Here is a 20,274-nt window from a genome sequence, read left to right as displayed (position 1 = left end):
GTGATGATGGTGATCTGTCGGATGATGAAGTTTTATGTGCTTGACAAAGGAGGTGTACCCAGTGAGAGCAGATACAAAAGCACAAGCACTATGAGCAGACAAGAACAGAGTGATGAACATAAGAGCAGAAACCATCCTGCATACTTCCATCTTTAATGTCTATTTCTGCATGTCGTTGTGCACGATCGAGTTCTCACTCCGAATCCGAATTCACTAGCCGTGGTTCGCTATAGCATCGACCTCATCCTTGCCCCAACCTCACACATGCACTCAGGCAGCGGGTAAGCAGTGACATCCCTGTCGATCTTGTGGGTACGCAGCTCCGGCTGGCCCAGCGATCCCTGATGCAGTTCTTTAACAATCCGGTTGAGTTCCGACGCCGGCAAGGAGGCGTTCATGAAGTGGCGGAGCATCTGCCGCTTATTCGGTGTGATGAACTTCCTGTGCCCGGCGTACGCCCTCTGCCCCCGCATCAGGTGCCCCATGTTTCCGCCATGCGAAGCCATGAACACGTCGCTCTGCTCGCAGACCACGTCATCGATGGCAGCAAGGAGGGAAGACCTGTTAGCGAACGGTCCCAGTTCACCCGGCAGTGTCAGGTTCTCTTTGCTGTACAGGTTAGGGAATTCTCTCATCAAGGGCAGCAGGGCGTCTCGCCCCCCAAACGGCTCGCCGCCCGCCCAGTATATCCTCGCGTCCCTCGGCGCTTCCAGTGCTTTCAGCAATCTGAGTCGTAGCATCACCATTACAAGCTGAAATAGAGAACGGGCAGAGGTTGTGAGCGTACCTGGTGACTTCTGCGGCGTTCAACGGGCAAAGCCCGGCGAGCTTGCGGTCGTGGTAAGCCATGTTGGACCTCCCGGTGAGGAGCTCCGGCTTGAGTTTCCTCTCCGCTCGAACGATCTCGTCGTGTTCGGGGCTGAGACCAGGAAGGCAACCGGTTCGCACCCACACATCCTCCTCCAATCGCAGGTGGAGTGCGAGGTACGGACCTTTGCTTCTCATCCTCATGGCGAGCTTGTTGCCCAGTTCTCGGATTGGAGCCGAGAACCTCAGTGCATGGAACGCAACCTAGTAAATTCGGGGACACACACCAGTCGATTCTGGTTTCCAATCGAGAGGAGGCAGGTCCAACCTAGTAAGATGGAGAGGAGGCAATGGTTACCTTGCACCTGAGTTTTTGGAGATCAGGTGGGAGGTCCTTGGAAAGCCTGGAATCCAGGCCTCTCAGGAGCAGAACACCTTCTCTGTTAAGCTGCACCAGCAATCAACAAGGAGAAACAATGAATCAAGAGTAAAGATAAGGATTCTATTCCTTCATTTGATGAAGAACGGATCGAAAGAAGAACTGTTTTGCGCGCTGAGGACGTTTGTGGTAGGAGAAGACGACGACTCACTCGCTTCATGTATCTTGATCGAATCCAAGCAGGGGAGACATGAAGAGGCGTTTCCTTCTCCTGCACCGGCCTTGTCATGATATGAGTCGAGGGTAGCGAGGACACTACCTTAACGTCGTCGGCGAGAACGCTCTTGAAGTGCTCCAGGTCGAACACGTCAGAGAACTCACTGCCCAGGCAAGGAACCAGTCAAGATGCTACGCACAGAAGTAAACAATGTGAATGGGACGCAAGATGGCACCTTTCGTCACCCCAGATGACGTTGACCTGGAGGATGGGCACGACGAGCGTGGCGCCGAGAACGCGAGCGATTACCACCGCGTCGACGATCTGGTTCCGCTGCTGGTTGAGCCCACCGGAGACGACCACCAGGAGGTACTTCTTCCGGCGTCCGGCCCGCGTAGCGGCCACGCCCTCCGAAAGGTACTGCTCGCTGAAGTTGAGACAGGGAACGTATCCCATACCGTCCGGCTGCTGCCAGAACTCCCCACGCGCCTCCACCCCTCCTCCGACGTCAGCCGCCATCGCCGCCGTCGAATCTGACAGTTCCGGGGAGTAGAGGGGGCTGCGGCCGAGGTGGGGGCAGGGGACAAGGGGGTCAAGGTGGTGCCATGACCTCAGTATCCCCACGAGCGCGAAGAAGAAGAGCACCGAAAAGAGGAAGTTTGGGCTGCGACCAAGGGCGAGAAGGCGGTGGCCGGGCCGGGAGGCCTTCTTGGTCGGGGAAAAGAGGAGGAGGAGGCTGTGAAGCGAGGTGGAGGAGAGCGAGCGGATGATCTCCGAGGGCACCGCGATGTACGAAACCCGCCTCCCCTTCGACGTCGCCGCCATTTCTCTTTCTTCTACGCTTCGTCGTCTCCGTTGCGTAGTGCGGTAAATATGGACTCCGCTTTGAGTAATACGGCGGGAAGAGAGGACAAAATGACTAAAGACCCCTTACGCTAGGATTGACCGCGACTGAGCAAGGTAAATCGGACGGTTCAGATCGCGCATAACATCGAATTGACGGAGTATCGTGCGGCAGACGCGGCTCTATTTATCTTGATCAAAGTATAGTCATCATCAACCGTTGGCTACATTAGGGGTATCCTAGTCATAAAAATTGTTTGACTTCCGGACAGTGTTGACCCGCATAACTCGAGAGAGCAGTTCTTCGCACGTACTCATCGCACGTATGCCGAATCACTCGATTCATGGACTGACGTGGGAGCTGCTTTAAGCCAAAAGAAGTTGCGTGTGAGACGCCGCGAAGCCAACGGCTACTTTCCTGCCTTCTTTTGAGCAGTGGAAGTAAGCTAATACATACGTACATACACACGTATAACACGTGTAGTGAACTGTCATACAATGTGATGGTGAGGTCAGTGCAGAAGAGTCAACTCGGCAGGGTGATGGTCAACTCCCTCAACATGGCACACCTTTCTTCATGCATCAACAAAGGAAAGACTAAGAGCTGCTTCCCCAACTCCTTCACTGCATGCATTCCCTAAACAAAAGGAAAAAAGAAATATAAAACCTACACTTGAGTGAAGTACCACTATAATATATATATATATAATCTTAAATTTGTAGGGTAACTTTTCTTCATTCCTAAAGCAACCATATCAAAGTGCTTCTGGTTGCTGCATGTTGAGAAAAGCCATCTCTTAAGCCTTAAGGACCTCTCTCCAATCTTATTAGAGCAATCAGATTTATATAATCATATTGCATTAAGATACTCTGTGAATTAGTAAACTGTGCTATGAGTTTGGCACTATCAGATTGGCCAGAGAGGAGAGAGAAGTCAAATTTGGGAGCAAATCCTTGTCACTTGCTTCAAACTTAGTGCAGGCTGCTTAGTTCTTAAGTCTTTAGAGGAAGAAGTTTTTGCTTCAGTCATATTTAATCATTGCTCCATCTGCTCAAACAGTAGCTGCAATCTGTCAAGTATTAGAGATAGAGAGATTTTGATCTATCTTCTTCTATTATTTCTGAAGTGTATCATCTTTTTTTTTACAAGAGGGCTCTGACAATTAAAGGTTGGTATGAACATTCTGTCAATTTATAGCTCTGCAAAAGCTTTGAGGTTTATTTCAGATATTGTATTGCTTGAATTCTGGAAAATTTTCAGAATTGAATTGCCAAACACATTGAAACATCTTTGTTTTCTGATAAATGTTGGACAGTATGGTAAGCAGGAAAAATTGATGTCAGAAACCTTGCACTCTTCTTGCAAGAAGAAAAATGCAGGAGGAATCCAATGCTCAGAGACCAACACCCATAGCACTCTTTTTTGTCATGCAGGTATGAGAATCTCAAGCATGCCAGAAGCTCGAGGAAGAAACTTCTGATCTCTTAAAAGACATTGGGACCAGACACCATCACATTGTAACATTTAGGCAGGGAAGAATAGAATTTATGTTGAGCATTTTGGATGGTCCAAGCATGAAGGTCATATGATCTTATTCCAGAGAAGTTCATCAGGATAATAAAGAAAGCAGTGCATCATTTGGCCAATTTGACCATAAGATGTTTAGACATTTAGTAGTACCATCCACTTGCTATGTTTGACCTCATGTGATCAGACTGGCACATGCTTTTGGGAGATGTCATATCAGTGAAGGCTGTATCTACTTGTGATGGTTAAGCACCAGAGGAAGAGATAGAAGACACATGCAACAATGGCTGCCAGTGTCCTGAAACAATGTAAATAATGCTTGCTGAAGCTTTCAGCTTCCTCCTGGAGTGCTGGGGGGTGACACAGCTGTTCCCAGTGGAGCTTCTAAGGGTTCAGTGGCTTGACTTGACAAAGAAACTTGGGATCACTTTCCATTCAGCACGCCAAGGAAATCAAAGACTTGCAGAGCAATCTTTTGCTCTTGATGGTCCAAACCCCTACTTGCGATTGATACTTCAATCAACATGACCTTTGTAGAAAGAAGACAACCAAGAAAGAACAAGAAACCACCATGTGACAACCCAAACTGCTGAATTCTATGATTAAAAGATAGAGGCACAGACAAGTATAATGGATTTTGATCTATGAGATGCACTAATTTAATGCTTAGCAGCCATCTAATCTCTCTGATAGAACTTGTGAACATAAAGAGAGCTTGTCAAAACTCAAGAGACGCATTAAGTTGATATGTGACATGAACTGGTTCTGATATCCATGCTTTTCACTCCCAGATTAGGACAAAGACAAAGCAGAAATCAGTTTTGTGGAAGGCCAACATCAGAATCCACTCAACATTTTATCTGGTAAAAGTTCATGAAACAAAATCAAGCAAAGCTCTGATAGATCTGGTCAAAGAATTGAAATTTACCTTACACTTCAGATTGAAGCTTCCACATGTGCTCAAGTCATTTCTTCTATTATTGCACATATTGTGCAATGGATTCAGCTGGCAGATACAGCACAAGAATTGAAAGGTTCAAATACAAACCTCACAGAATTCACGGACTGATATGGCTAAAGAAAAGAAGCGAGAGGGCAGCAGATAACACCATATCATGTAGCAGATTTCACCGGGCAGCTTCCAGCTTAATTTACATGGTGAGATATGACATACCTAAGATATGCAATACAGAATCACGCATGTTAAATACCACTTATTTATTCCAAAGCTATATGCTTGCTAACTAATTGAAAACCAATTCGAGGTTTAGCCATGCAAAGTTGGCTTGTATAGGAGTAGAAGAAAAATACCAATCAGAGGTCAAGTTGGATAGGTTAGGTTTGGTTTTACAAATCGGAAAGATTAGCCCAAATCTAAATCAGCCATCTTAATCAATTAGAATGACAAAATTACACAGCGGACACAGATAGCCCTAACACTTCCCGAACTCTTCTTCGATCAAGTGAACCTCTGGTTCACACATCTAGATATATCAAACACAACCCACAAAACCACCTAGGTCATTGCAATTGAAATACCAGGCTAGTCGATCTGCTCCAGTCAAATTATCTCGACAAGAAGTTTATTAAACATGATGCAGCTTGTAGAGTAGATTTAGAGCCCACATTTCATGGTATAATTACAGTCTACTAATCCCTCCTTTTTGCATGATACCTGTGGAGTCTAAGACTTAGAAATGGCCAACTCGAACAGTAGGAATTACGATGGAAAATTGTAGAAACTGGTTTTCCTAAATTCTTTATTGACAATTTCTGTAAGCAGAGACCAGTAAGTTCAGAAAAATTAGATTTTTTTTTAAATTCTTTTTTACGGGAAAAGATCTACATGGCCGATCCCAAGTAGTTGGGACTTATGAGTTTACTGTTGTTGTAGAGACTAGTAAGTTTAGAAAAACAAATAACAAAAATTGGAGAAACATAAAAGTAATAGCAATCATGATTGGATTTTGCCATATCGGTCCCTAATCAAAAGAAAGGCAAGCACCTTGCACTTATAATAAACTAAAATAGACTTTTTTTTTGTGGCATATCCAAGTCAATTTCGAGAGATTATTTACTTATTTCAATTTATAGTATAATTAAAATCCTGATCCAGAATTGAGTTTGCTTATAATAGCTTGTAATAGAACAAATTCTTTCAAAATCAGGTAAGCATCAATAATTGATCAAGGTTATAAAACTCCAACTATAATCCAATTTCCATTTTCACTTGTCACATAGCAAGTAAATTGTCATGACAAAAGTGGTAAGCAACATACAGCTAGAAAATATCATATATGAGAAAGAAAGAAAATGTACAAAATTCAAGTTATACACATGGAGTTTTCATCATTTAGACAATCAACTTTTCTAAATACCAAATTATTTTGGTGTCATTATTCTATAAAACAAGATAGCAGAGACTTCATTTAAGATGAACTCAAAATTTCCTCCCAGTTTTAAAATAAATGTGTTCATAATTAAAGTTTCCTCCCAAATATATCATTACAACAAATGCTGAACTGAGTGAACCATCGTGTAGAATCACGAATCTGGATTAGAGTGAGAATTGAGGCATAGGAAAGTATGTGCATTGCTCATGTTCTTCCGGGACATGAGTCAAATACAATATAATATGAGGTCAAGCTAAGCTAACATGTAATATACACAAAGAACCATCTACTTCTAGGTGTACAAACTCACACATGCAAGAAGTACCAGAAGGGTGCAGGAGGCATCCATTTCTAAGGCAAATTCCAGCGCAAAACAATCAGAACATAGAATGAGAGACATATCTCAGTATAAACCTAATGACAAGAACCCAAATTTCCAGATACACAAAGCAACTGAAACTTTCAGCAATAACTTGAATTAAAATAGAAACAGATATGGAGAATGCTGACATCTAAGAAATCCCCAATCTAACAATCGAGGAGTTGCCAAGGATGCCATGTACATAAGTCAAGAAGATGAAAAGTATCCCAAGAATATATTGAAGATAATGCATAATAAAAAAAAAGCACAATTGTGAAATGGATAATAGTAAAACTTTATGTTCAGAACTCTCTGCAAAGAGAAGCTAAAATTAAGCTAATTTCCTACTGTTTCTATGACCATAAACTAATACATAATATATTTAGACCTTAGTCCCTAGTTAATCATGAACAAGATAATGAAACAAAAGAAAGACGGACAACAAAAACAAAAGAAGTGAACCACCAAGGATCTCGGTCATCATCAATGCTTGGCAATGGAATGATAGATGAATCAGTCAAATTGGTTCAAAATCTCACTTGCACTCAACTCCAGCTTCGGCAGCTCGACGAGGCTTGCTCTTCCGCCGGCTCCCATTATGTCGAAAACCATTAGACCTAGTTGAATCCTCATCTATGGACTGCGATCCGGCACTAATTTTGTCGATGACCAAGTCAGAGTTCTGTTTTGCATTTGAATATCGAGTCCTCTTCTTCCCATTCACCATTGTTGAGCCCTTAATTTCTTTGCTTTGTGCAGTAAGCTTCACATTGTCTACGTCTTCAATCCTTTCAGTTTCATCATCAGATTCATCCTTCAAGGGCTTCTGAGGCCTTCCTCTCCTCTTATATGTAGGGAGCACCTCTTCACCACCACTCCCTGGATCCTCATTACCAGTGACCATGGTCAATTTCTTCCCCTTGCCTCTGCCTCTACCCATTAACCCAAACCAGCAATATAAACAACTCAGATGATCATTTAACTGCATAAAGGACAAAAAATTAGATTAAAGGGGCAATGAGGCTATGTTTTTGCAGAATTTTATTGTTGCTTGTGTACTTCCACCTCCAAGCTGTTATGCTACAATATCCAGTAAAGATGCAGCAGAGGAGGATGTTAGGCAGCCCCAGCACAAAAGCTAATAACTAGCAGAATGGCTTGCAAAAATACGTAGATCAAGCATCAAAAAGTCATGTGAGGCTTCAAAGAGGTGAAATGTGAAATGCTAATAAGGAAACCCCAAACAAGAAACCCAAATCAGCGACATCCAAGAAACCAAAGATCTGGAGTCTCAAGATAAAGAATTAAAAAGGTTTAACAGCGTGACAACATGAAAAAAAGCCAGCATTAGAAATGGATGAAACATATTGCAGATTAAGAAAAGAAATTGCTGTTTTAAGGAGACTGCAATCCTTGCCGGTTCTCCTTGCGAAAGTTTGCTTTCAAGAACATTTCAGATGGTTAAAATCGGGGAATGGCAAAGGCATTTAGGAAAGCAAGACCAAGTAGAAGGACAGAGAAACAATCTTTACAACATAAATCCCCCAAAGAGGAATAAAAATGACATCTTGAGGTATGAGATTCTTGAGACTGACCTGATATGAGCGTTCCCTCTTCACCACTGGTGAGCAAATTAGAAATGGAACGAGGACGCATCAAAAAGATCGGATTTTGTTGGTTCTGCCGGCAAAAAGTCGAAGATTTGATGGGTCGATACTGATTCTCGGTGAGAAAGGATCGAAACCCAAATCAAATTTGAGGGAAAAGGGGAATGTGATATCAAAGAGGAAGGAGATTAGAGTGTTCGTGAAAGAGCAAAGAAACCAGCAGACGAGAAGAAGATATTTCCCTCATTACATTAAATAGATTTTGGGATTAGAATAGGGTCTGTAGATTGGATCAGATCCAGCCATAGATTCTGTTCACCAAATCGATCACGAGAATGAAACAGTCAATTTTGCAGCTCTTCTTCCCTTTGCAACTTCTGCCAAACATGGATCGACAGGTAATGTCACTGAGCCCAACCCACGCAGATATTACACCTGTTGATGCTGGAAACAAGACAGAGGGGTCGAGCAAATCTACAAGCCAACAGCAAAGATCTGGGGTTGACTTTTCACACCGTGAATGAAACGGATGAAGGGGAGCGAAGCCGCGAAAGAAAGGATTTTTTTGTCTTTTGACTCCGGTAGTGTAGTACCTAAGCTTAATCTCCCACAAACAAAGTAGATTAAGAATTATGTCAACGAGCCAATTATCAATGTAATAAAGTTAATGAGTCAGTTATCAATATAAATGATATCAACATAATAATAAGTCAAAGTTTATAATGGAGACTCCCCCTCTCCTTTGACTTTGACTGTCACATATATATATATATATATATATGTGCACATACACATACACACAAATATATACGTATATACATAGTGTAAAAGAAAACAATTTATTGACAATGAAAGAACAAATTAGTGAGTTGGGTTCTACAAAATGGCAAATCTGCACTACAATCTGAAGAGAGATAATTACAAGAAAATATAGAGAATCAGAACTGTGGAGCACTTTGCTTTCTGATAGTGGCAACAAGTAGTAGATGATAAGGGTTACATGTGAAGGCAGCAGGACCCTCTCCTTATACCAAGTTTCAAGGACATTGAAACCGCATCCTGGAGACATTTGTTACATGAGCCTGGAAAAGATTCTCTTTGCAGATGTGCATCATGATCATGATTCCACATTGGATAATACACTTCCTGAAAATTATTTGCATGGGTTTAGAAGCTAGAATGAAAGGCGAAGATGGGTAATACCAATAACAAAACATATGGTAAGTGATTATTCAGCTGAAAAAAAATGTTCATTTCAATTACCTGAAGTCTATAATCAGTTCACATAGTCGAAGCTATCATGTTTCCTTATGTTAAGCCTTGAGAAAAAGCAAAATTGAGCTCAACTCATCTTAGACTTCAATGGTCACACCTTAACATCCCTTTTCGCAACAGGTTCGACCATGTATTGCACAATGGCCTTCAAAACACAAAAAAAAAAATTAAATTAAATACTTATCTATGAAGTGAACAATATACGAAAATAATTGAAAGTACGTAGAAAATACTTGTGCACCCATTTCTGCTATGTCTTGGTGGCACTTCCAAGGGGTTCTCTTCTGTATGAAGCACACGGAGATGCGATAACATCTCAAAAGAGTCAGGAAGGACCCTAATTTGGTTGTTGCTGATATCTAACTCCTCAAGCAACTCAAGATTGCCAATGGACCATGGGAGCGATTGTAAATCAGCAAAATTATTTCCTACGTTTAGCTTGATCAGAGAAGTTGCAAGGCACAAGCTCTCAGGAATTGATTCGAGCTCATTAAAACTAACATCAAGCTCCTTCATCTTTGATAAAGATGCCATTGTCGTTGGAAGTCCTTTGATATTGTTGTAGGCTTGTAGCGAACAGTGAGAACCTCCAAAGATTCGAGTCTGCCAACAGCTTCTGGAAGGCCTTTCAGGCAATTATAATCAGCTCGAAGCTCAACAAGAGCAATGCAGTTACCAATAGTGTGAGGTAACTCCTCAAATTCATTTGTTTCAACATTTAGTTTTGTCAATCTTAGGAGATTCCCAATTGCATCAGGCAGCGAGGAAAGCTGGTTTGAGCTCAAATCAAGTTCCTGAAGATGGCAATGGTGTCAACTGATTTCCCCTCGGATCTAGATATAGCAGGTTGTAGAGATCCCCAATAGAGTCAGGAAGTTGAACAATCCTATTTGAGTGAAGGTCCAATTTTGTTAAAGAAGAAAGAGTGCCAATCATCGTAGGTAAGGCGACAATTCAGTTTTCTGAAAGATCAAGAGTAACCAGATCGGAGAGCTTCCCAATTGAATCAGGTAACCAGTCTACTTGATCCATCAGCTTATTCTGACGAGTGAGGTCACGAGTGCCCTTCTTTGCAGAGACTTCAATCAAGCTAGCTGGTTTAATACGGCTCAATTTTCCACTTTCTTCCTCTGCACAATACATCATGAATAAGTAACAAAACACAGATGACAATAAACTCTACATCCCATAAAAATGTACAAGCTACTGCAGTTCTGATCTAAGGCTATTATTGTAGCTGACTTGGAACATTTTGCTAATTTATTTATTTATGAATTTATACATCACAATGTTCTTTTCCTTTTAAGTGATCGATACCTGTATGATTCTCTAAATGCCATCATAACAATAACAAATCATAATGTCCCAACTATTTTGGATTGGCTCTCTCTAAATACCATCGCAAACATAATTATAGTCGAACCAATACTCATCCCTTACAAATATTCTAAAGAAACTTGTTAAAGTTATCAGTATTACTTGTCTTTCTAACAGGAGCAGAAGAATATACAAACTAAAATAACTTACCAGAAGTGACTTCTTGCCTAGTTGTTGAATTCGGGATCAATCTTCTGGACGGGTGGGTATTCCGACGATTCCATCGACATGCTGACCTTGGCATTTTTAGGAAACTATTATCTCTTGACACCCAATCAGTGTTCCTCTTAACCCCCTTTTCTGAGTATAAGACAGATGAAGCACTACTTGAATAACTTGTCGGAGTGTTAGAATCGGCCATGCTTACTGTAACTGAACTCGTAGGGATCGATGGAGCTGATGCACTTGAGCTTGAAGGGAGACAGCTGGATGCTCTTTGGATCAATTCATCAAACAGGGCATGGATGTTTTCCAGATCAAGCAGCTTAGGAGCTTCCCTCTTCTGTTCTTTGCTCTGGTCGTACACTGCATTCTTCTACATCTCTTGCAGGACAAAGAAGAGCTCTTCGGGGGCCTCGGATCCCTTGTTCTGCTTCAGGATGGCATCGATGCGGGCCAGCACCTTGTCCACGTTGTGAACGAACGCCATGGCAGCTTCGACCTCATTTATGCCTGGTCTTACCGGCAGAGATCGGTGAAGTCGCATGATTTCTTCGACGACACTGTCAACGGAATGCAAAGAAGGACCTATTTCTCGGGAAAGTTTCAGTAAACCAGATCGGGGGGGCCTTTTGGGAGGCTCAGATAAGGGGAAAAGAGATCACCCACGGGCTTGCAAGTAGAAATCCACATCAGAAAAGTGCTTCGTAACCAAATCTCACAAGTTCCGTTGCTTTTCCAGAACAATCTTCAGATAAGGAGGAGAAGCGAGGCCGAAGGATCATTTTCTCCACATAAAACCGGTACAGATCTGAACTTTAGAGTGGCATTACCGAAAAGGCGCCAATTTGAGCACAATGGCGATGAAGAAATCGGCTAGAATTTATCAAAGAAAATCCACGAAATACTCTGATAATTCAGCACCGACAACCATACAAAGATTCACGAATTTAGTTAGTCTAGCAAACAAATCTTGCGCCTCAAAACAAGCAACAAAATTCCGATCTCTTGCATCGATTACCTACAAACTCACCTACTTTTGACGGAAAACCATCAGCAGAGAAACATATCCACTACGAAGCCGAGAGTGAGAGAGCGCGACAGCAGGACCGTCATGGATTCCTCGGAAGGAAACAAGAGAAGAGATGACGAAACCGTACGCCCGGATGACAAAGTCCCAATCTTTATTACTCTCTCGCTCTCTCTCTCTCTCTCTCTCTGGGATTTTGCTCCAGAGTAGGGGCGGTCTCCTTGGGAAGAGCAAGCAGTGTCGGCAAACCAAATTTTGGTACCAATGGGGACTTTAAGAGGTGTTTGATAAGTGAGCCACGACACCCCCTCTCTCTCCCTCTCTCTCTCTCTCTCTCTCTCAATTCCAACTGTATGTGCTCTCAGCTAGACTGAACATGAAGAGAGAGGAGGGTGGGCAAGCACTGTGGGATGGTCTCACCAGTGTCATGGATCCACCACCACCATCATCTTAGTATAAGCCCTTTTTCTCTGGTGCTGTTCTTTCATCTTATCCTCTTCTGCTTACCTATGCAGGTGCCAACACAGTTCCAAGCCACCTCCATTCATATGTGGGTTAATGCAAGTGTTATCAGTTCATCATCATATTAAATGTCTCACCTAATTTCTTGTTCATGTGTAATATAACTTGTTATTAACAAGAGAAGACATATTCAGTTCAGTGAACTCAAGCATTTCACTTCTGTCAAGAAAATATATGAAACCTCTACAAAGTTTTGCAGAGGCAGCACCACAGTATTGCAGTATGAAATGGGAGTCGGTGTTGGCTGTCAGTTCTTTGGTTTCCTTGGAAGTTCAAAGCAACAAGATGGATACTGCAAATTTAAACAGGACTGACTGAGCCCACAAATATATAATCATCAACATATATTCAAACTGACATGGAGGAAGAGTAGATCCAAGGATTTGGGGCAGACAAGCACATATATACTGACATGACAACATTTGATGGCACATTCTGATTCAACTTCAGGCACTAGTATGATGTGCCGATACGACTAAAGAATAGCTACAAAGAGCAACATAAGTAATATGATGAGGGGAATTTTTAGTGATTTTCCCTCTTCTTCACTTGAACTAAGCTTATTAAGGGTTCAAAACAGTAAGAACGCAAGTAAGCGCAAGTTACTTCCATGGTATGTTAGAGAGGCCTTGCTGATTGCTGTTATTGCACACAGGGGTGCTCTGGTTGAGTGGGCTCCCAGGGCCACCGGAGGATTCACTCATGGTGCCCCGCGAAAGTGGGCTGCTGGCTCCCGTCATCCCATCTGCGGCAAGCTTTCCAGGGGCCGATGTTGGGTCTACGGGATTAATCTGTTTCGAGCCCTTTTTTCCATCAGGTATAAAGCTCCCCATAACTACCTGAAAAGGTCAATTCCAGTCAATTATGATCACTCGGTGCAAATATTGAGCTACATCGGAAACCAATTTATGCAACAAAGTATGACCCAAATGTGACCGGCGTAAAAATTTACGCCATGACATCACTCAAAAAGAGCCACCATTTACGTATTCAAACAGCCTGGAGTAACTTTTTGAGTGGATTGTGAAGTTAACAACTGAATGAAAACTTGAGAACGTAGAGATGTCTTGTTGCATCAATCGCTTAAACCACAACTATAAGGAGGATAACACTAAAAATAATAAGTTCGGGGCCACAAAAAAGCATAATTATATTTTTAGCCAAAGCAATGTCAGATAGGACCTACACAGTCATGCATAAAAGGTATTTTTATACAACTCCACATTAGCATTAAATGGCAACATGGTGGAAGCATCCTAAAAGGCACCAAGTTTATGTTGCTTGTATTTCCCCATTTGTGGAACTTGATGTCAATAAAAGTTTGATAAAAAAAATGAAGACCATACTTATTGTTTAATCTATAATATTCACAAGCTCAGTAGATAATAAATGATCATATGCCTAATTGGCCTGATGAAGTTTTACTTTAATTTAACACAAACGAACCTGAACTGGGGATGCTGCCATCAAAAGTCCTGCCACTCCACCACCTAAAACTCGTCCATCAGGACCAGCTAGCGATACACTCAAGCCACCTGTTCGACTTCGCTGTCCACCACTCTCTGACAGCAAAAATGATCCAGACAATGACAAGATCTCAAATCGTCCCTGTATAAGAAAATACGCTAAGAACTTGTACAAGTGACTAAGACACTCCACAAACCTGAATGAAAAGTCAGTCAACAGAACAATGAACAAAGCACAGTTTGAAGCTATTCTTAGATTCCAGAACAGATTTCGAAAATGTCAGGAACAAAGATGCAGACATCTTTCGAATGATGAACAAAGGACAGACTTAAATTATTCTCCAGATTCTGTAGGAGGGCTATATTTTCAAAATGTCAACAACAAGGTTGTGGGCATCTTTCTTATTGTATACTAAGAACATCTTCCAAAAAGGACATCATAAGGCTAAAATGACTGATGTGATATTACAAGTATTACCAAATAGCTTCCTATTAAATTTAGTGAACATCATTCCCAAAAAACCAAGACTTCAGAATCATTCACTAAAATGAGTGACATGACTTTGCCAAAGCTTCCAAACATTGATCAAGCGACATCTTCTGTTGTGAAATAGTCCGTTGAAACAATTCAATCATGATAAATGGATTTGCAAAACAAAACAAGCAGGAAATGAACCGGATTGTCACAGGAAACAAAAATGCATTACTTAGCAGATGCTTGTAGCAGTTTTGGAAAGACTAGCATCTGTACCTCATAAGTTACAGTACCACCAGAAGTTGCTGGCTGACGAAGAGTTACATTAGATATGGCACCATTTGCGGAAAGAATGCAAATGGCACGTGATCCATGCTGAGAAAATGACATAATTTTTGAAAATACATCCTGAAACCAGAGATCAAACAAATTAATAGCAGTTCAATATTTTTTAATGGATCCTCCAATTCAACAATAAACCCAAGATCATGGAACTTAGACCAATCCAAAAATATGTAAGACTAAAATGCATGACATATATTTGGACTATCCATCCCACTAGAGATTCTCATTTGCATCAGGCATTAAGGAATCCAAGATTCAAGGCATCTTAGTCTGAGACAATAATATGCTTGTATGCTTTGGACTTCAATCTCTTTCAAGGCGAAGTATAACAGAAGTCATCAAATAAAAGAAACTAAGTGGGAAAAGAAAAAGAAACTGGTACCCAACTTGTTATCTCGTGCATGAGAACAAATTCTTTGTCTTAAGATTATATTATGCCTGATAATGTGGTTGATAGGTTCATAAAAGCTTTTACAACCATATGATGTTAAATAATAAAACGAATTACAGATGACAAGCGTTGCATGGATATAGTCATGAGATAAATATCCAAGTGTGGTGCAGAAAAGAGAGAAAAAGAAAAAAACATGGCACACAGGAGAAGAATAAATTATGATGTATACATGTAAATTATGTTTGTGCATTATGAAGCATATGACATTGTTCAAAGAGGTAGTTGTGAAAGATCAGGTAAAGTTTTAGCTAACATGTCAGATAAGTTTTACACCTGTTCCCCTGGCCATTAATGATTACTAATCATAGCAGTAAAGCAAACCTGGTAGGTCAACATTATTCTTGTGACCAAGTTTTTGTCATAGGTAATTTTCCAAATTTGATAAATAAGAAAACCTCACCTTAGTAATCGCCTTTGCATTCTACATCTCATAATAACATTTTTCAGTAAAAACAAAGAGTTGGTTGCCAAGATTTGCATCGAATGACTATTCAAAATTTCAGCGGAAATTTATTTCTATCACAGAATAAATTTCAAGGTACCTAAATAAATAGCTTATATCACTAAAAAAATTATACAAAAAGGATGTCACAAAATTATACAAATAGGCAACATCCTTGCTCCTTTTGACATCAGTTCAATGGAACACAATAATTTTTCCTCTATGTTTATTTACTTTGGCCTCTCAAGGAAAGTTTTGGCTTTAGCCCTGACTCGATGTAGAATTAGAAATAACCTAATGGAAAAAATATATATACAGAAACAAGATGCATCTCCTTCATAAGAATGAGAAAATGAAACATGATAAAAACAAATGCTTTGACGAACTACAATTTTAAATGTTTGCTTCAAATTAATTGGATCTTGTTTGCAGAAAAAGCAGAAATGAAAAGACAAACAAGTGTACAACCTATGTTGTACATCACTTGACAAATCACAAAGCAACATAGAGACGAGTTCAGTCAAGGTTACAGACTATTCCTTTATTCACGTTAAATGCTATAAAAGAATAATTAGATACAGGAAGCTCATACAACAATTAGATACAGTAAGCTAATACAACCAGGACAGGTGGAACCTATCATCCTCCATATATGAAATGATTTTAAGAAGAAATTGATACCTCTCCTGCCGTTACTGTAATAACATGAGGAGTAAATCCAGTTCCTGATGATCCTGCAAGTCAACAAGTACAGTTACAAAGAAGTGGCGAGAAATACAAACATTCTATCAAAAAGAAAAAAGAGAAAAGGACACTTAAAAGAGTCTACAAAATACATCAGATGAATATCACTGTTACAAGCTTATAATAATTCAAGTGTTAACAGAAATCAAGTAAAAGATTAATGTGTCATTTCCTAACAAGAAACCAGACTATCAATTATTGGCCAAAGGGAAAGCAACTTTATATTGCTGGACAACTGGACAATAGAATATATATAATCATCGAGCATATAATTTATGGAGAATGTATATAAACTTTGCTAGGATGCATAAAACAATTATAAAAAAATTAGTATAATAATGCATTTAGCATCAAACAATCATTTCTAAATTTCTCAGGTTTCAATAAAATAACAGAAAAGAGGTCATGAACAATGATATATTTTGAGAACAGTTGGCCATGCCAGTCAGATCCATTAAAATTTGAATTCAGAGAAAAAAAAAAATCTTTCTTTACTTTTTGATAAGGCAAACACTCTCGATGGAAACAAGAATCAGCTTCTCCACAGGATACCAAGCAAGAAAAACAAATTTGACCGACGCAATTAAGATCACAGAAAAGAGGGCCAAAGTCCACCAAAATATTCATCGACCAAAGTATATCAATACCTCATGACAAATGCTAATAGCAATACGAGATAAGCATTGATAATACCTAGAGCACCCAGCTTCTGCTTCTTGTTGCCGGAACCCGGTGGCCGGCCCCTTGGTTTCTTAGTGGCATCGGCCGGGTTAGCCATCCCTGCAGGAGGAGAGAATGCACCGGCTACCGGCAAGACTGAAGCAGCTGTAGATAAAGGGTTCAGAGCAAGGCCATCGGGTCCGTACTTCCTCGGCCGCCCCCTCTTCCGTTTCACTGGCTCTCCAACGTTGATGTTCAGGCCATGGGGTGTGATCACCGCAGAGCTACCATCTCCAGCTCCAGCATTCTCTCCTCCATCTCCTCCTTGATAAGGAGGAGGAGAAGGCCGAGGAGGAGCAGGAGATGGACTGGATATCGGCTTGAAGATAGCCGTGCCATCTGCCACGTAGGCCAATCGCAAGCTCTGCATCGCCGGCGGCTGCGATTGCACCGGATTTTTCTGCACACCAAAGAACAACGAGGAGGTTTCTCTACTAGCCATAGTCCCCTGCTCCAACCTCACTTCCATGCGACCAAGCAGCGAGCTGTAAGCACCATTACCTACCAGGCAATCCAAATCCTACAGCGACGCCAATAACATCCAAAACTTCCTACAGGGCTACTCTGAGGAGTAAGATCACACTCGAGAACCTCTTCCGAAGTCAAAAAAAGAAGAAAATTTGAGCGCTTTTCTCCACTAAGCACTCGAAAATTTAACTACGTTCCAAGGAATTCTAACAAAGATCAGGAAAGATGAAAATTTTTACGGCGAAAGCCTCCTGAAACATGCACCGAGGCACTGCAGCTGACAAATAATTCCTAAACCCATAAGCCCTACGCTTCAAAATCTATTCTTCGTCTCCAAATTACGACAGCAACGACCAGAATAACAATTCGACTTGTAATAATTGGCAGCACAAAACACTAAGAAACCAGACTAAGCAAGAAAATCGACATAACCCTAACAGTACTAGGAGATCAAAAGGGCAGGGACAAAAGAATCAAGATCCGGTCAAATAAACCAGAGGAACTACTACTACTGTCCCCATCGCCTTATCACGTCAAAATTCCTCCTTTTCTCCAAACTCCTGCGGAAAAACACGACGACTCTGGCCAATAATTTCCTCAAGAAAGCCGAGAATGAGGGAAAAAAGACGAGAAAAGAGCGATTTTGGTTAAGGAAAAGAACCTAAACCCCCGTGTCAGATCGCTCAGAGAGCTTCTCTCACTGAGCCCTGAGAACACTAAAATGGAGGAAATCAATGCCCCTTTTTTAATAATTTCGCGGAGGTTTTCCGAATTAAATAATAATCACAACAATAAGAAGAAGGCCGGCAAAATTTCTTAATCCAAATTAACGTGACAATTAACCTAAAACGCTATTAATTAATCTCCAAAAACCCACAAATCTTTCTTTCTACCATTAGGTGGCTCGTCACGATTCGTGCAAAAAGCTTGATAATCATGATGTCCACACCCGACTTGAGTTCCATACATAGTGGTTTTCATCCAATATAATAAATATATCATTCAGATTAGGGCCTGTCTGCAATTAGTTTAGGGGAATCTAAATTGTTTATTTTATATATATATATATATATATATATATATATATGATTTATCATCTTTAAAATAATTTAAATAATATTTTAATTATATTAAATAACATACATATGAATTTACCTATCACTTATATCTAAACATCATCCTTAAATTTGATTTATACAAGAGGGATATAAAAAATATTGTGACACTTTGTTGATTTTTTTGATAGGTTTATAATTTTTTCTGTTAAATATTAACAAGAAATATTAATTTTTATTACTTTCATGTTTTATAAAGAAAAGCTAATAAATTAATTAGTCAAGATTAAATCTGCATTTTTGAACCAAAAGAGTAGTACTATCAACATGGATAGCTACTGATATAATATTTAAAACAGGCCAAGTCTGACTTTTTAAGCATGACATTATAATTAAGAGAAGTTTATCATTGTTAAGTTAATTAATTCAACCACAGGATAAGCATGACATCTCAGGAAAAAGACAGATTTAGTGGACAGCCTTGAACATATTACATGGGATTGAATTGTTGAGGGGAGGAGAAGGAGGAGATGTGAAAACCTTATCTTGGAATTATATTGTGGACAAGCATACCAAAAAGGTGAGTGTTAGGTGTAAAACCAATAAGTTGTGTTGGAAAAAGTAGGGAAAAAGACAAATACTCCATGTGACCTCCTACCCCTTCCATTTCTCCCATTGCTCAACTTGATAATCTCCTCCCATCTCTTTTTGCCTTTCTTTTTTTCTCCTTCTTCCTCTTGTGAACAAAAAGATTCATTGCAAGTCTGGTCTCCCTTTTCCTCTTGTGAACAAAAAGATGATAGAAGTCTGGTCCCTGGTGTGGCCATGACTTGGACAACTAATGTTTATGCAACCAATTTACTGCAAGAAGATTGACAACAGCACCAGCTGCCATGGCTTTTGGTTGAGAAGTCAAGTTTAGAGGGGCAAAAAAAATTCATTAGGCTAGAAAACAAAAGAGATTTGTTTTCTTTCTAGCTTCCCTAGAATGGGGAACTTGTATGGTGGTCTGTCTTGCAAGCAACTGGATACTGTCTGTTTGATGGCATGACTTGGAACCTTTTCCAAGATGGCCAAACTTGGGTCTGCTGGGATGCCAAGTGGATCAGGTTACATCTTCTCCAGTTGGGAACTGAACTTATCTGCCACAAGGTGAAAATTATTTGGTTAGACATGAATTTGAAGTCAGAAACACCAAAAATTTTCACTTTTTTTTGTTGTTGTTGTCATTCTTTCTCATTTTTCTTGCAATAATTTAACAGCAAAACTCTGCTGATTTGTGTTCAATTCTTCTTTTAGATTGGTAGGACAAAGTAGAGGGTTTATTGCATTCATTCAATCAGGAAGTTATTCTTTGAAAGAAGTGAGATAAGAACTAGTTGTTTTGCTTGTATGTTTTACATGCTTGAAAAGCTCCCTAGCAGTAAATTACTACTGCAAGAGAGTTTGTGAGTTGGATGGAGCCTCCAATATGAAATGAGGATGACAAAGAGAGGGACAGAGAGATTTAATACAGTGGGGATTAAGTAGAAGGTAAAGATGGCTCCTCCTAATGAATTAATCCAAAGCCATCTTCACTGCCTCAGTCACCAATACTCCTTGGTTCT

At 40.5% G+C, this 20,274-nt stretch overlaps 3 protein-coding genes and 1 pseudogene across 4 annotated transcripts; all 4 read right to left on the bottom strand.

Annotated features, from left to right (window-relative positions):
* Positions 1-93: 93 nt before the first annotated feature.
* LOC135614311 (O-fucosyltransferase 20-like) lies at positions 94-2,255 on the bottom strand. The gene is made up of 5 exons (XM_065111520.1): positions 1,639-2,255; positions 1,398-1,566; positions 1,166-1,255; positions 788-1,071; positions 94-726 (listed from the first exon to the last, which is right to left on the bottom strand). The coding sequence occupies exons 1-5, from the start codon at positions 2,226-2,228 to the stop codon at positions 228-230; spliced, it is 1,632 nt and encodes a 543-aa protein (XP_064967592.1). The 5' UTR covers positions 2,229-2,255; the 3' UTR covers positions 94-227.
* A 4,533-nt stretch (positions 2,256-6,788) lies between these two features.
* On the bottom strand, positions 6,789-8,656 carry LOC135613416 (uncharacterized). Its single transcript, XM_065110446.1, has 2 exons — positions 8,124-8,656; positions 6,789-7,510 (listed from the first exon to the last, which is right to left on the bottom strand). The coding sequence occupies exon 2, from the start codon at positions 7,466-7,468 to the stop codon at positions 7,064-7,066; it is 405 nt and encodes a 134-aa protein (XP_064966518.1). The 5' UTR covers positions 7,469-7,510; positions 8,124-8,656; the 3' UTR covers positions 6,789-7,063.
* A 299-nt stretch (positions 8,657-8,955) lies between these two features.
* LOC103986864 (plant intracellular Ras-group-related LRR protein 4-like) lies at positions 8,956-12,738 on the bottom strand (annotated as a pseudogene).
* An 87-nt stretch (positions 12,739-12,825) lies between these two features.
* Positions 12,826-18,360, bottom strand: LOC103986862 (AT-hook motif nuclear-localized protein 10). 2 transcript variants are annotated; one of them, XM_009404981.3, is made up of 5 exons: positions 17,118-18,356; positions 16,362-16,414; positions 14,716-14,847; positions 13,945-14,106; positions 12,826-13,337 (listed from the first exon to the last, which is right to left on the bottom strand). In XM_009404981.3, the coding sequence occupies exons 1-5, from the start codon at positions 17,611-17,613 to the stop codon at positions 13,101-13,103; spliced, it is 1,080 nt and encodes a 359-aa protein (XP_009403256.2). In that variant the 5' UTR covers positions 17,614-18,356; the 3' UTR covers positions 12,826-13,100. The 2 variants fall into 2 exon arrangements, with proteins under 2 accessions (XP_009403256.2, XP_018683585.2); XM_018828040.2 differs by lacking the exon at positions 14,716-14,847 and having other exon boundaries at positions 17,118-18,360.
* Between the last annotated feature and the right edge of the window lie 1,914 nt (positions 18,361-20,274).

The sequence above is a fragment of the Musa acuminata genome, chromosome BXJ2-6, assembly GCF_036884655.1.
Source record: "Musa acuminata AAA Group cultivar baxijiao chromosome BXJ2-6, Cavendish_Baxijiao_AAA, whole genome shotgun sequence".
In the NCBI taxonomy this organism is placed as follows: domain Eukaryota; kingdom Viridiplantae; phylum Streptophyta; class Magnoliopsida; order Zingiberales; family Musaceae; genus Musa; species Musa acuminata.
Note: the sequence above shows the minus strand (reverse complement) of the source record. Positions and strands in the feature narration are given on the sequence as shown.

Excerpts from the sequence above, each read along its gene's own strand:
- LOC135614311 (XM_065111520.1), bottom strand. The coding sequence starts at position 2,228 with ATGGCGGCGACGTCGAAGGGGAGGCGGGTTTCGTACATCGCGGTGCCC. Across the intron at positions 1,256-1,397 it reads GATCAAGATACATGAAGCGA|CTTAACAGAGAAGGTGTTCT; the intron begins GTGAGTCGTCGT and ends TTGCTGGTGCAG. Across the intron at positions 1,072-1,165 it reads TCCAAAAACTCAGGTGCAAG|GTTGCGTTCCATGCACTGAG; the intron begins GTAACCATTGCC and ends CGAATTTACTAG.
- LOC103986862 (XM_009404981.3), bottom strand. The coding sequence starts at position 17,613 with ATGGAAGTGAGGTTGGAGCAGGGGACTATGGCTAGTAGAGAAACCTCC. Across the intron at positions 14,848-16,361 it reads TTACAGTAACGGCAGGAGAG|GATGTATTTTCAAAAATTAT; the intron begins GTATCAATTTCT and ends CTCTGGTTTCAG. Across the intron at positions 14,107-14,715 it reads GTGGTACTGTAACTTATGAG|GGACGATTTGAGATCTTGTC; the intron begins GTACAGATGCTA and ends TTTCTTATACAG.
- LOC135613416 (XM_065110446.1), bottom strand. The coding sequence starts at position 7,468 with ATGGGTAGAGGCAGAGGCAAGGGGAAGAAATTGACCATGGTCACTGGT.